The 16518-nt window shown below is 35.8% G+C and overlaps 2 protein-coding genes across 12 annotated transcripts in view; one reads left to right on the top strand and one right to left on the bottom strand.

Annotated features, from left to right (window-relative positions):
* serpinh2 (serine (or cysteine) peptidase inhibitor, clade H, member 2) overlaps window positions 1-10150 on the bottom strand; it is a 38749-nt gene extending 28599 nt beyond the window's left edge. For 3 of the 11 annotated variants that reach the window (XR_015494780.1, XM_087259411.1, XM_087259414.1), the window contains exons 1-2: window positions 9838-10150; window positions 7204-7823 (exon numbers count right to left, since the gene is read on the bottom strand). Coding sequence is in view for 8 of the 11 variants with exons in the window: in XM_087259411.1 (XP_087115537.1) it covers window positions 7204-7823; window positions 9838-9851 (634 nt within the window). In the remaining 3 variants the exon portion in view is untranslated. 11 annotated transcript variants of the gene reach the window in all.
* The window catches only part of LOC147843097 (uncharacterized), a 552330-nt gene that overhangs the window by 218112 nt on the left and 317700 nt on the right, over window positions 1-16518 (top strand). The gene's annotated exons all lie outside the window — the stretch shown is intronic.

Raw genomic sequence — 16518 nt, 5'->3', positions numbered from 1 at the left:
TTGCGTTTGGTAGTAGAGAGAAGCTCTCCTCCTACCGCTCCGCTCACATCGCTCTGTGTTTAAAATAGGATCAAAGCACCTGCCAGTATTACTCAGACAAAGAAATCGATGAGTAGAACAAGACTCCAGCATGTGGGTGAGACAATGCACGAAAAGAGAGACAGAACTCCAGTCAAGTAGAGCAGCGTATAGCAGCGGCATGTTAAAAACTCATTTTAAGCCCTTCAAGCATATTTAACATCTCAACTGACAAGAAAGTTAAGTAGAGTGTGGATCTGTCTCTTTTTTGACAAAACACGAAACTGCCTGTACTGCACAGCTTTTGTGCAAATACAATATTACTGTTACAGCTCAATAATGAGACAAGAAAACTACCATCTGTAGTGCTTGTCAGAAAGATTTCCTTTCAAATCATTATCCTACTAGCAACACCGTTGGTTGAATTCCCATGGGGAATGCATGAACTGATAAAAATGCATACATCAATGCACTGTAACCTGCTTTGGATGAAAGCATTTGCAAAATGCATACAAGACCAAAAAAAAAAAAAACATGTGCATATTATGCAAATTCTATCCAGAGATGACAAGACCAAGCCATTCACAGATTTAAACATGCAACATAATGGTCATATGACAATGCAGCATATGATTGTTTGTTGCGTAATACATGCAGATTTATTTTATTTTAAATAGTACAGTAGGCAGAAAACATGTACTGCAGTTTATGTAGAATACAGCCATTCACAGGAGGTCAGGAGATGCTGACGATCATTACTAAATTATTTAAGATGACATGCCACCTCTCCCTGGAAGATACATAGGCTCTTCCTGATTTACTGGAGATGGTGTGTCATCAACCCTGCAGGCCGGCTGTGAAGGAGAACGTGAGATCTATTGATGGCCGGTTTGTAAACATATATATATTTTTTGAACGCATGCTTTTAAAGGTGCCTTAGAATGAAAATCTGCATATACTTAAATAGAGCTAAATAATAAGAGTACATAAAAAATGACATACAGTGAGCCTTAAAAATTATTGTTAAATTCTGAAAAAGTGAGTGAGAATTAGGCTAATTGGAACAGACAGAACAAAAAAATTTGACAATCCACATGGGACCATTAACCTACCCACCCAAGGATGCATTTGATTGGCCATGTTTCTTATTGAGATGACGATAGTTATATATTTTTCTGACTTTATAAGTTTATCTAAGCTTTAATTAAACATATGATGCATGCAAGACTTTTATTTTGAAAACAGGAAAGGCAGGAAGACTAAAAAGGAGTATTTTTGTAAAGCAGGCAGCCATTAGTTGTGGGCAAAGCGAGGCATCATGAAACACTACAACAGTCAAAGCAAACGTGTCGAAGCTTCGAAACGCTTTGAAACATTTCGAAACTCGTATCTACAGTGACACCTAGTGCTCATTTTTATGTATTACTCTGGAACAGCTTCAGCAAAGAAACTGTTATGCAAATTGAGGTATTAAACGCGACGTTGTAGAGTTAAGGTTTCAAGTGATTTAGTGAAGTGGTGAGAGTTCCTAACTAGCATGCAGAGAAAATGAGTTCGAATCCAGGGAGATGCATTTAAAGATATTAGTTTTTAAATGCTCTGTTCTGTAACATGTTGTGTTTTAACATTAGTCTGTCAACTAAGATGAAAACTTTGTGAATAAATATGTTTTGTTTTGGTCATAACAAGGTAACATTAACAAAATATATCAAGTCATAATTTCAGAGTATTTGTTCAAGTAGTTCGAACTCGGGCCATTTGCAGCACACTGTGTACTCTGTGTACACGCACAGTCCACTAGGCTATTTGAGATAGAAGTTTTTCCATACCTGTCAGTCAAACGCAGATTCGCCAGGTGTCGAAACACTTCTGAAATAGCCGATGCTTTGAATTAAAGGTCTGCATTACCGCGGAACCTGACCAGATTTCTTGCGGTGCGGGAATAAATCTCAATAATAAAGCGCGAAAGCGGTCGGAAACTGATGTATTTTGAATAGGAGCGGGCGGCCGAACAATATAGCTCCCAACTCCCGAGCGAGCGAGCACATGTATGTATGTGTGTGAATGAGAGAGCATGATGCTGGGTTTAGCTTGTTTGTTGCAGTCTATGTGTGTGAATGAGAGAGGGAGCTTGGTGCTGTGTGTGTGTGAACGAGAGAGCGTGATCATGTCTTTGTCGCTTGCTTGATGTTGTGCGTCTGTGTGTGTGTGTGTGTGTTTATACAGACAGCTTGTTATAGGCTGTCTGAACTCTGTATAGCTGGGTGGTTTTCAGTTACATATAACCGAATTATTATAATAACTTATTAATATAGGTGTTTAAAGCACTTTTATGCATCATGTCATATCACTTAGCTAATACTGTAATTTTTCTGAACTATAAGTACCCCATAAATTTCTGTTTATGCAGCGATTGATATTCATTCCTGTTTTTTACACGTTGAAGCTTCAAAGTACAACTCTAAATAAGATTATTTATGCAAGACTATTATTTTAAAACTGGGAGAGGCAGGGATAAACAAATTTAAATGTGTATATTGTAAAACTTAATGAGGAAATATAAGTGAAATGCACATTTATGCATCATGTCAAATCACTTACCCCCCAAAAAACTTCTGTGTTTATGCAGCGAGTGATATTCATTTCTTATAGTTTTTTAAACTTCTAAGCTTCAAAATACAACTCTAAATGCATTTTTGAACTTATCCAAGCATCATACCTGCTATGTACATATCAGAAAACAAATAAATATATTGAATAAATAAACTAAATGGCAACTTTATTGCTTTGTTTACACTGATTCACATGTTGACATTCAACATTGACTAGTTTGGTAGCAGCATTAAAAACTGCTATAAAACTCTGAATTATTTATTCTGACCAACTCGTTGCAAAACAACAGTTTGCTGAAATAAATCAGACTTCCCATTGTGAACACAAGCAGGTGTGTATACAGTACACAAATACATACGAAAACACATGCATCTCACAGGTGCATCTGCTACACCGACATAAATCACTATAATCACACACACATGTATACTTTGAACACCCCCTATAGAGTGATTCCTTATCCTCCAAGCAAATTTTCCCCTTCAGCATCAGTCGTGCAACTGCTTATAGTCCATTTATCAAGCAGCAGCACAATCTGTACGAGCTAATTCTCCAGCACGCAAGACAGCAGAAGCCCAGCGGTGCTATGACCACTCTGTCTGATCCGGTTTGGCTCAAATATCATTTCTTGCTATTTTTTTAATGAACTGATAAAACCATTTTAACTCACAGATGACCTTGGAATTGGTTGAGAACTGGAGCTGAGAAAAACAAAAATGTGAAATTTATTCATGTTCATGTTCTTAAACTATTAATGGTTGGCTTAAATTATTTGGGCTGCAGATAATAAATTACTTGTTAATTGGGATATGAAGAAGTATAACTCATAGTGATGGGGATCCCAAGTGACTCTTTCCACCAAAAACAATGTCCATTGATTTATTATGTGAATCTTTTTGCAGTGGCAAGCTTATCACAGACATCACTTTAAGTATTTTAGATCCAAGGTCATGGGCAACTACAGCAATGCTGACGTTTAGACAAATAGTTTGATTATCAGTGTAATATTGCCTAACTATTTAAATATTTATTTACAAATTACAAAAAGATTTTAAGGCGTTTTTACCTTTCATACACTAATTTAAAATACAGTGAGTCCTCTTTATTTAAATATAAATTATTAATTTTAAAGAGTAAAAGATTAAATCAAAGGGGCACACAGTATTCCATTTAGAAGGGCTGTTCATTCATTAATTTTTCTTAGTCGCCACAGTGAAATGAACCGTCAACTATTCCAGATTATGTTTCACTCAGCAGATACCGTTCCAGCCACAACCCAATACTGGAAAACACCCATACATTTGCATTTACACAAACTCATCCACTATGACCAGTTTATTCAATTCACCTATACCAAATGTCTTTGGATTGCCAACTGGCAAAGCCAGGACTCAAACCAGCGACCTTCTTGCTGTGAGGCGACAGTGCTAACCACTGAGCCACTATGCCGCCAGAAAGGTTGTTCCCTTTACCATTAGCCTTCAGAGTATCAAATTCCCCACGCAAAGGATCATGGGGGCCAGAAATGTCCATCAGTTGTACCATTCAAAATCCTTCATCCCGAAGGGCCTTTCAAAGTGGCCAGTTTTAAGCACTTTGCTTTGGAATGACATTTCAAAATGGCGATCATGATTGTTTTAACTCCAAAGTGCCCTTCAGAGGGCGATATATATCCCATTTGGACACTCGTACAGTTCACTAAAAGAGTTAGTGCAGTTGAATGGATAACCTCAATAAATGATTCAGTGACTTGCACTTGCAGTGAGGGCCTTTACCCACCTTTACAATTGTTTTATGTTTCACACAAAAGATCTTCAATTACTTTCCTTTAGATTAGTCCTTATTTATCAGTAGACTACACAGGGGAATGAACCGCCAGCTATTACAGCATATGTTCTACGCAGCTGATGCCCCTTTAGCCATAACCCAGTACTGGGAAACACCCATACATACTCTCATTTAAACACACACTCATACACTTTAGCCAATTTAGTTCATCCAATTTACTTATACAACACGCCTTGGACTGTCAGGGAAACCAGAGCACCTAGAGGAAATTCACGCAAACAGTGGGAGAACATGCAAACTACACCCAAAAATGCCAACAGAGTCCCAGTCAGGACTCGAACCAGCTACCTTATTGCTGTGAGGCAACAGTGCTAATCACTGAGCCACCGTGCCACCCCAGAAAAGAGATGTGATAATTAAATTAACTTTAAGGCGCATGAGTTCTTGAAGGCGATTGATGATGGGATACACGTATCCGCACTACACAAATTCCAGTACAAAGCTGTATTGGAGATAGTGTGCATTTATTGTTAAATGGATACTTCACACAAAAATGTTCTTCCTCATTAATTCACACTATAGCAGATCTAAACTTTCATTATAAACTTTCATTCTGAATTGTATTCTTCTGTTGAACACAAAACAACATATTCTGAGGAATGTTGGAAAGAATAAGCCATTAACATTCATATCATTGTTCCTACTATGGATGACAGTGGATGTTTTTTTTCTAACATTCCTCAGTATATTTTCCTTTGTGTTCAACAGAAGAAAGAAAATCAAACAGGTTTGAAACAAGTAAGGGGTGAGTAAGGGTGCTTTCACACATGTGGATCGATTTATTTGTTCCGAAACAGGGAATAAAATTGTTACAATGTTGCTCTTTGCTCTTGGTGCAGTTCGCTTTCACACGGCAAAGTTTCTAAACGGACAAAAATAGCTAAAACTAGTCATGTGCGTGTAAACTCTCCTCACATTGGTCAGAGTTTCATGGTTTATTTTGCTGAGTCCCGCTCAGCTGTGATGCATCCTTATTTTAATATATGACGATGAGCAATAAAATATTATAAGCGAAAAGCTGTGCTTTAATTTAGAATGGTGACACCCACAGACATCGTCACCAAATACAAATCAGATGTAAGACTTTCTCACACATAGCCCTTGGCTAGAATTATGCATTATAGGCTTTACATTATAGAGGGAAATAACAGATAAACCAAGACTGCTGTTAGGTCAATTTTCTTGAAGGATAAACAGCTCTTATTAATATTTCATCATGCTTTCACTTTCGTATTTGACATGAAACTCACATTTACCGGTAGGAATGATGACATCCTGTCCTACTCATAATTCTCTCTTCATATAGCCGTATATCGTTATAATCGAGCCAGGCTCACCTTAGCCAGGCAACCTCGGCAGGTTGTTTTAGCGTGGATCCGAGCACGATTGCTGGATTCACATATGCCAAACAAGCCATGCTAACTGAGAAAACGCGTCAGGTTCAAAACAAAAGTCTAGTCGTGAAAGCACCCTAAATGACTGAAGTGTTTTCATTTTTAGTTGAACTTTTTCAGACCTGGGACAATGTTGCATGCTTTTTTCCCCCTGTCATATGTTAACACTATTAACTGGCCAAGACTGCCAGTACATGTACTGAAATGTTTGTTTTTATTTCGGAATGATGTTTTTAAATACAGTGCTCAGCATAATTGAGTACATTCTATTTTGAAAATGAATATTTTTATTCATTTCTCAGTAAAATTATTCAATGTATTATTGTGCATATTAACAAAACAGATTTAATAAACAGATATATTTATTGAAATAATATTTTCGTCATCAAACATATTTAGAAATTATTACAATTAAATGCAAGCAAAATATTGCAAAAACAATTCAAACTAAAAAAATTTCAACTAAAATTTTCCTTTTATTTTTTGCTTCTCTTGATTTTTTATTTTTTCATAATTTTATATAGCACATAAATTTGGGTGTACTAGTTTTTGTTAGATAAGCTCAAGATTTAGCTTCAGTACTGACTAATCTAATGTATTTGCACAAATATAATATTGTATAGCTTCCTATTAATTCAATTTAATTGAACATGAATTTTAAACACAGATTTGTGGGGGGTGTACTTATATATGCTGAGCATTGTATACATAAATCATTCACATAAAAGATTCAAATAACAAATGAACAAATAATTGATGTCTCAATACTGATAGATTGTACATCAGCGCTCTCCTGTCATTCAGAATTCACTGCTAATAATTAACATTTAAAAAGTGAATGCCTACAAATCTTTCATGTCTACCTTTCATTCAAAAACACTGATTAGTTCACGAACAAAACACTGCTAAGAACTCAAATTATAGAAAATAACAGTGTTCACTTCCCACAGGCAATTTAAGTGAAGTGTGGTTTTACAGTGCATCAGACAAGGAAGAGGCCATGAATTTTGCAATGGAGTCTGGCTACTGTCCAAACTCATAATGGACCATAAAGCTTCAAGATTAGACACAACTATCCTGATCCTCTAAGTACAGTAGACAAGCCACACCTTCAATTTAATGCAGTCTAATGCCTATTCTCAAAGCATGCTATTCACATAAGCTTTCCAGTCTTTCTCCATGGTATGCCATCTCTTGTGATGTTATTTGCAATCAGTGATAAAAAAATAACTTTCTTTAACCTCCTTTTGTGACTCAACCCAATAGCATACTAGACAAAGAACTTGGTTTAAGCCATCTAAATTATTTACAACTTATTCTTTCTTCTCACCTTTAAAGTGCAGTGCATTGGCCAGAATCAAGGCTCCAGCTTTGGACTCCAGTGCTGTTTTCAGAGCTGCTGTCTCTTCCCCATCCATCCCACTTTTAGCCCAGTACTGGAGCTTCTCCATGTCGGACTGTTTTTGTGCATCCTCCAGGGCCACATGCTGCATCCCAAAGTGGGTCTGGAGCTTCTCCAGAAAGCTCTTCTCCAGTTCAGGGGCTTGTTTGGAAAACAGTGCAGAGGAACTGTGCAATATGTAGCTGGTCCCATTTGATTCATGCACAGCCTTCTGTGCTGTGGTCAAAGTCTCTCCTACCACATTCTCATTTTTGGTGATCCTCAGGAGATCATGAAACTGGCTGGCTGTGGATCCTTTTGCTCCACCCCCTAGAGCCAGCAAGGAGTTGGCCAACAGAAGCGGGGAGATGAAGGTGTTGGTCTGGGAACCGTTGGTGCGGAGCGACCTGTACAGCTGCAGCCCCAGGCTCCAGGTGGGGTGATGTAAGCTGGAGATTTCTGGAGGAGAGCCTTGAACTTTTGGTTCCTGTGGAGTAGACGACCAAACGCTTTGTTGAGCCAACAGGAGAAACAGGAGAGGAACAGGAAAGATGGGCTGCATTGCAGAACTGGAGAAAAAAAGGGCAGAAATATTACAATATTATACCATTATACTTTGTAAACAAAACATTATGACCTTGTGCAGTGCGCACATACATTCAGTTGGTCTGATAATGATGTTATGGATGTCAAGTGCTTGCGCATTCCTATAGAGACTAACTGCACACTCTTGTACCAAAGGTTATTATCTGATTATCAAAAACATGTGTGGATGTGTACAATTTACGCAATGGAGCAAAACATGCTGTCAAGTTACGGTAACAATAGACCTTATTTTACTCTTAAATTGGAAAAACCCCATTATAAATCTGGATGGAACTACCAACAAATTGGTCTTCTGCACTTTGACGTCATCTCTGCAGCCCTATTTACTTTATATTGACTACTTAATTGGTGCACCGAATTTAAAATAGAAAAATGTTTGTCTTCTCACTACATCTCGGAAGTTCCTTTCTTTTTAAAGTGTCAAACACTTAAAAACACTTTTTCTCACAGATTAAATCAAGTTTGATTCATAAAATCAAGTTTCAGCCAAGTCTCTCTTACTCTCTCTCATTTCTCAAATGTTAATTAGTCTAAACCCTAAGGACGATTTGTGGTCCTGCGAGGCCTCGGGACACCAGCCTCTTGAAGACTTGCCAAAAAACTTTTATTTAAATGTATTGCATTTAATTATACTGTTGGAAAACTTTCAAGTACTGTTTCCTCATCTATATGAATTTTACATTTACAGTGTCCTGCCTTCAGATGCTTCAGCTAAAGGCCCTGCAGGGACCCAGCCCAGAGTTCATCCATTGAGCAAAGTTTCGAAATGATTATAATAATTTGTTGCAATTTTATATACTTTAGTTACTAGTGTTTACCATATATACTATAACAACAATGAAAAACTAGATTAAAAGAAATGTAACAATATGATTTAAAATCTTTTTACGAAACTTTCACTTATAAATCTATATTGAGGTAAAGTTGGTTTTATATTCACATATTCACACATTTTAACAGTCTCTTCATTGTTTATCACACTATCCTTTGATTATTAGGTCTGAAAACACATGTAAATATGACTTTAAAACAACATTAGCACTATTTAATTGACTGTCAACAATATGATAGTCATTGGCTGCTAATATGATTTCCTTATTCAGAATTTACATATGATAGGCTATTTTTCTGAAATCATATTATTAAGGAGAAAGGTTAAATGTACGAAAATAAAACCAGCTTTACCCCAATAACATCAATGATATATGTGGTATTTTATTGAGGTAAAGTTGCTTTTATATTCACACATTCGTTGTGACAACTTGTGACATTCTTTCGATGTTGTTTACCATGATACTTTAAATATTTGGTCTGAAATCACATGTAAATGACTGCAAAACAACATACTTTATATTTGATATATGATTTCACCATTTATAATTCGCAAAGAATACTTCTGAGATTATATGATTAAGGAGAACGTCCGAGCGTGTGAATACAAAACTAACTTCAATTGGTATTTTGGCGTAAAATGGTTATACTATGATGTTTTTCCATAATAAATCCTCTTTTGGCAATAACCTCGACGTCAAATTCATTCCCCAGACTGTTGCGCCGCTGACAGGGCATTAAATAACGACCAAACGTCCTCACGGCCTGTATACAGTACATCATTAAAATCCTCTCGAACCTAAACCATAACCGAACAGCGTCCTCCGGAAATTTCACTTTATATCCAAGAGATCACAGAAAAGACCGAATAAACAAGCCCCTTAAATAACAGCAGACGTCGGAGAATATTACACAGGCGGAACAGTAGATGTTGATTTTTGCTCTTGCTGAGCGAGCGCAGCTGTTCCGTCTGCTCGGAGAACTGAGGGGCAAAAAACAAAGTGGAAGAAGTTCCTTGTTTGCGTGTACCGTTAATTAATTAAAGCTTCCTTCTTTCTTTCGGCTTCTTCTGCAGGTTTGAGCTGAAAGGAACTGACAGGGCAGGTTCAGACGTGGCAGAGGAGGGTCTTTTCACAGTTTGCTCACTTTTCCTCCAGCATAATTCGCTCTTTGTGATCTCAATCCGGGTATTTTTTCCTCTTTCCAGATATCTCGCACTTTCCACTAACCTCCATGTAGCAAATAACAACGCTTACTTGGTTGCTGAGTCGTTTTTTCTATTACTCTCTATTAGCGTTAGATAGCATAAAAAGCGTCAGTGTGCATTGTGATTTATTTTTTGATTTCCAAAATCGATATTTAAGCTGTTTTTTAGGTTTTTTGTAAGCAACCGGTTGATTCCCCTCAGCTGTAACTCGAGGAAACACGCAGTTGCTATAATAACCGAAAGGGGGCGCGCGCGGTCTACACCGCCACGGCCCTAACATAAGGTCGACTTGTCCCTTAATAGCATGTCATGTATCCGCATGTAAAAGCATTAAACACACTCCTCTTCGTCCTGGTTTACATTTGAGTATCCAGAATTATTACAAAACTACTGCTTTGTCATAATTCTCCAACATCCTCAGAGAAAACTTCGCAAAAAAATCAGCTAGGTAAAGTTCAAGATTAGTCAATAAGCAGATAGCACAAGCAGACAGAATCAATTGATGTTCAGATAGTCAAAGATGGAGGAAAAGGAGGATCAGACCTGGAGACAGACTCTCAGATCACGGCAAACACGCTGCAATACTAAACAGCCTGCTGGGACATGACAGTACATAGACTCTGCCAATTACTTCTCTAATCCACATCACACTCTCAGATAGTCGTCTACAAAGCACACTTCGGCGAATGCACAAGTGCCAGTCCCTCTAGGACTCTTTTTCTGATTTTTGCAGCCTCAAAATTACCTTCTCAAAATTTGCAGCACTATTTTCGGCACAGGGCTATATGAATAATAGATACAAATGATAGAAATATTGTGAATGTTGATATATCTAATATCTACATATCGCAGTGGTTTGTAATAAATGAGCAATTTAATCAGAGATTATGCTTGTGTGCCTGTCATTATCTGCAATTAGACGTAAAGAGGCATCTCTGAAACAAAGCAGAGAGGACATGCTGTTTTATTATTACTTTATTTATTTTATATAAATAAGACAGCAATGATGTAACACTCTGTTTCAAACGCGTTTGTTTATCTGAGTGTTCTTGATGTTTTCAGGCTGATTAAACTATACAGTGGAGGAAAGTGGTGGGGATATTTTATTTATTGCTGTTTGCATTGTTAAACTTTATGATTTGTTCTGTGTAACATTAAAAAGTTTTCTTCTGCTTTCTGAACTTGGGTCAAACTTTATTTTGATGGTCCATTTGTTGAATTTAGTTACATTGCATCTAATAGGCTGTTAGATTAAGGTTAGGGTTAGCGTTAGTTGACATGTACTTGCAAAGTTTCTTATAGTCAGTTAAATGTCTGTTGCAGGAGCGGTCTCAGCAGATATTCAGCAGACAGTTTACTAATACTCAAATGGACCATCAAAATAAAGTTTTACCTGAACTTGTAATTAGGCTGTTCATTTTTTTTTTTTTTGCCCAAAAAGAAAATATAATGTTGGTTAAAATATATTATATCTCTTAGGATAATGCATTATTTAGCAAGCATTATCACATTCAATCTTGTCTTTTTTTCCTTAATTTTTAAAATGTTTTATTTATACATTGTAAAACACATTACAAAAACAATATGCAAATACACTAAAGAGTATTTTGAGCAAAAGAAAATTATTACATAAAAAAAACTAGTGCAATATTACATACAGAACATACTGTACAGGTCTAGGAGTAGGAGTTGTGGACTCAATCAGAAGGAGCAGGATCAGGCTGAAGAGTTTGGACATGTTTGTGAAGAGGTTTCCACAGTTTAATGAAAATCGTGCTAGGTCGGTGAAGAGAGTACCTAATTTTCTCTAATTTCATAAAATAAAGAACCTTTCTCATCCAACAAGTGTAAGAAAAAGAGTAAGGGCTCTTCCAGTTCAGAATAATTAACCGCCTAGCCAGAAGGATTAAAAAGGCTACACAGTCTACAAAATGAGAGGGTAAAATGTGGCCGGGTGGAAGAACCCCAAATAAACCAATAATTGGACAAGAATATCAACATTGGTAATTGCAGACAACGAGAGGAACATTTGCCTCCAAAAAGAAAGCAGGAAAGGACAGGACAAAAATATATGCATTAAAGTAGCTAAACCAGAATGACACCTGTCTTTACTTCATTTTTTGGCCTCAAGAATTATTGAGCTCAGTAATTTACAGTGTATACAAATGTAAACACTGAATACAAAGAGAGAAACTTAAGCTTTACCTTTTTACGATGTATCATTTTGATAAACAAAGATTTATTTTGATTATTTTGTGTCCTTTATTGAAAAACTAATCCTCTACATTAGCAAAATGATTAGTTTTAGTAAAACACATGCTAATATAAATGTATATAATATCATGTATTTGTTCGATTAATCAGCATTGTAGGCCTTTTGCATTGCATTATGTTTTTCCCACTACAATTAAAATGTTAAAGCTTTTTTAGGAGATTTAGATAAATAAATTAGATTTATAAGTATTTTATGCAAGTAGTCTGCTGTATTGTGAAAATATATAAAATTTTCATGATGGTCAATGTGCACTTACAGTTGGAGTGGTAATGCGGTCATTCACAAACTGAGAGCAAAAGGTTTAGCAATCAATTTAATGCACTTGAAGTGGGCTTTGGCTGAATGCCATTGTAATATTGTCACATGACACAACTAATAAGGATGTTAAAAAATTTCGGCAATTAAAAAAAAAAATTCTCTAACTTTTGCATTTGCTTAATTTTGCATTAAATTCTGCAATCACAGGATCCTAAAGGGACTGAAGTGCATGCTAGGCATGGGCTGGTATGTTCTGACGGTAGGATAATCTTGGACAAATAAAATCACAGTTTTACGGTATTGTGATTGCACCTCCAAAATATTTTCTTTTTAAATGCCTGGGTAAAAAAAAAAAAAAAAAAAACTTATTTCCCCATTGAACACAATAAATTTTATTTTGAGAAACATTTAAAGTATTTTGGAGCAGTAAACATGTCAGACTAAATAAATCAAATCAATCATTGACTTCTGCTGTCTTTGTTTGTTTCTAAAACATATTTCTTTACAATTTAAACCAACATTTAGGATTTCTTTTCTACTGAAGATACTGTTGTCTAAAAAAAAAGGTAAAAACAAAAAAAACTTTACATACAATTAAAGTCAGATTTATTAACCCCCCTGTTTATTTTTTGTCCAATTTCTGTTTAATGTAATGGAAAGATTTTTTTCAACACATTTCTAAACATAATAGTTTGAATAACTCATTTCTAATATGTAGTTTATTTTATCTTTGCCATGATGACAGTAAATTATGTTTTTCTAGATAATTTTCAAGACGCTTCTATACAGCTTATAGTGACATTTAAAGGCTTAACTAGATTAATTAGGTTAACTAGGCAGGGTAGGGTAATTAGGCAAGTCATTGTATAATGATGGCTTGTTTTGTAGACTATCCAAAATATATAGCTTAAAGGGGCTAATAATTTTGACCTTAAATTTAAAAAAAAAATTAAAACTGCTTTTATTCTAGCCGTAATAAAGCAAATAAGACTTTCTCCAGAAGAAAAAATATTATCAGACATACTGTGAAAAATTCCTTACATTGTTAAACATCATTTGGGCAATATTAAAAAAAAAAAATTCAAAGGGGGCTAATAATTCTGACTTCAACTGTATACCATAGGAATGGTTTAACAGAAATTTTTTGGCGGTTTTAAAACCATGACTTTCCCAAACTGCGGCATACCTTAAAAACAGTTATCGTCCCATGCCTAGTGCACTCACAATGCTTCTGTTTGACTCTGACACAAACATACAGTAGACACACACACACCATAGCTTTGACTCTTGTGTTGTGATGGCTAATTAGACATACATGCTGTACATATGCTTTTTGAATCTAAAGCTGTCAGTGGCCTCACGCATCACATCCAGTGCATTCACCCCCAACGCTCTCATACTGCTTGCATGCTGACTGGAAATACGCCCCTCCTTCACTCCCTCTCTCACACACACACATGCGCACACTCTCAGTAATGATGACTAATGTGTGACTGGTCATGGCTGCTTGCTTTATGTGGAGGATAGGGCTTAGTGGAGTAACTGGATATGTCTTAACCATCTCTCTGGGAGCTGCTGCCTTAAGGACCTTCGCAGAACATCACAGTCATTGGAGCCTGTAATTAGTTGCCCTTTCATACTGGTCTAGAATCACCCCCCTCCCTGTTCTCAAATCAAAACCTCAGCCGTTATAAGAGAAACTGTTAAACCGATCAGGTTATCACAGCCAGCCAAGCCTATAATGAGCAGCTTTCACAGATACACCGGTCCAGGTGATCCATCTGCCCGCGGCTGCTTCGCACCTAAACGAGTCCCCAAGGAGACCGCCGAGATCTCCGGACACCCTGTGGGAGATTTGCATCTTCCAGGGGTCTCACCTTTCACCATTGCAAAACACCTTTACCCTTCGCTCTGCTACTCTTATTTCAGCCTTTGACCTTCTAGAGGCACCTTTACAAAGCTCATTTCGCCCCTATAGCTGTAACAATGCCGCTGATGTTCTCCTAGATTTTAAATTCCGTCTCAGGATCTTGTTTCCACTTATCAGGTCATTCAAACAGACGGATTTTCAACTTTAGCCTTGCAGTAGGTCCATTGGTTAAATGTTTGCTCTTAGGCCATGACGACACTGCAGTCAAACATCTGCAAGAGAACGTCTAGCTTGTTTATTATGGGTTGTTTGTAAAGATGAACTAATATTCTGATACATAATGCAGTTCTGAAACAACCAGAACACTTTAGCAACTATGGGGATGCACCTAATTTTAACCATAAAGACATGTTCGATAACAATAGTGTATGCGTGTATTTTTTAAAACTATATCTGTATAATTGATACCATATATTAATAATAAAGATATAGTTTATAAAAAACATTCCATTTTCAACAATACTGTTGACAGCACAGAGAAACAATATTGTTAGAATCACTTCCAGAATGATTATTTTCAGCAGATGAACAATAACAACACTGAAAGCGAACCGCAATCCATCCTGCTTTAAAGAGCGTGAGCATTTAAAGCTGGAGAAGACAAAACCTCAGCGTGTGCTTAGAATAAAATGAACAATATCTTCTGCTGTTGTGGTTTGCAGTGTTATGAGTGATTGTGTGAGCAGTTTATTTTATTTTTTTAATATACTCGATTTGTAAGTGTTTTGAGTTTACATTATATTGCATCTACTGTATGGATGCTTGTGTAGTTTTTTTTTATTTTTTGCGTGAACAGATCTTGAGCCAATAATTATGTATGTTTTGGCCAATAGCCAACAAAAGGTTGGATTTTAGATTGTTGAATGTTGTAGATTTTAATGAGTTATCTAAAATATAAAAACAAACAACAAACTTCTGGTATATACACAATAACTTTAATAGTTTACATGGTATGGTGTAGATACAACTAATCCAACTGATCCAACTAATCAAGGTGTTCAAGTCTACTAAAGACTATTAAGCAGGTGTGAGGAGGAGGTGGTTGGAGCTAAACTATGCTGAGCTGCAGTCTTCCAGTGATTAAGTTTGAGATCATTGGTGTGAAATGTTTATATTTTGCCTAAATTTATTAATGACAACAACAATAACACTCATACTACTACTATTAATAATAAGAACAATTATTATTATTATAATAGATAGTGGCGACCCTAATAAAAAAGGGACAAAGCCAAAAAAATTAATGAATGAGTAATAATATTGAATGAATAATAATTATTACTACTATTGTTATTGTTGGTTTTAACATTATTATACAATTCTGGCAGAAACAGTAAGCCAGTCATTATTTTCTTGGCTAATAACCAGTAAATGGCTGACAGAGTAGAATTTCAATATTTAAAATGAAAAAGAAACAAATAAATTTCTGTCAAAAAAACAGTTATTTTTGACAGAATAACAGTTACAATTATTTCCATAATATTTACAATAACTATTCTGTTAAAGTGCTTGGGTTAAAAATACCCCAACATGTAACACAATTGTAGGTAATTATAGCACCTTACCAACTATGGGTTATTTTAACCCAATGCATTAGGTTATTATGATTTAATGTTATTTGTTGGTAATACTATTGCTTCTATTACTATTGTAGTACTACTATTCATTTTATATTTATGGCTTTGTAAAGACATACAGTTTTCAAAAATAATGAAAATGCTTTATTTCAATTACATTTTAAGCTCCAGACACATACAGTAAGCGTTTTTATCTATTTATTATAGATTGGCTATGAAGTGCGCGTTTGCATCATCAATTAAGAGTGCTGGTGAAATGAAAAACACAACACGGAGAGGATCAATAAAAACAACAACATTATTGCGTTAGAGCTTGAATAAACTTTATAACTCAAAAACAACATTATGTACGCATAATAATACAGCTGTTCTGTATCAGTTAAATCAGTTGACTGTTGAAATTCTAAATTTTAAACCCAACTGGTTGAGTTATTAAATAAATAACCCTATAAAGGTTCAAAATAACCCAAAATAGCACCAAATATTTTTGACTCAACCACTGGGTTCAATAAATAACGTTTTTTAGAGTGTCAAAAAATATAACAAATTATTCATTTATTTTGCTTCGGCTTAGTCCCTT

This window comes from Danio rerio, chromosome 7 (genome assembly GCF_052040795.2).
Source record: "Danio rerio strain M-AB ecotype USA chromosome 7, GRCz13ab, whole genome shotgun sequence".
In the NCBI taxonomy this organism is placed as follows: domain Eukaryota; kingdom Metazoa; phylum Chordata; class Actinopteri; order Cypriniformes; family Danionidae; genus Danio; species Danio rerio.
This window is presented reverse-complemented; position numbering and strand designations above follow the sequence as displayed.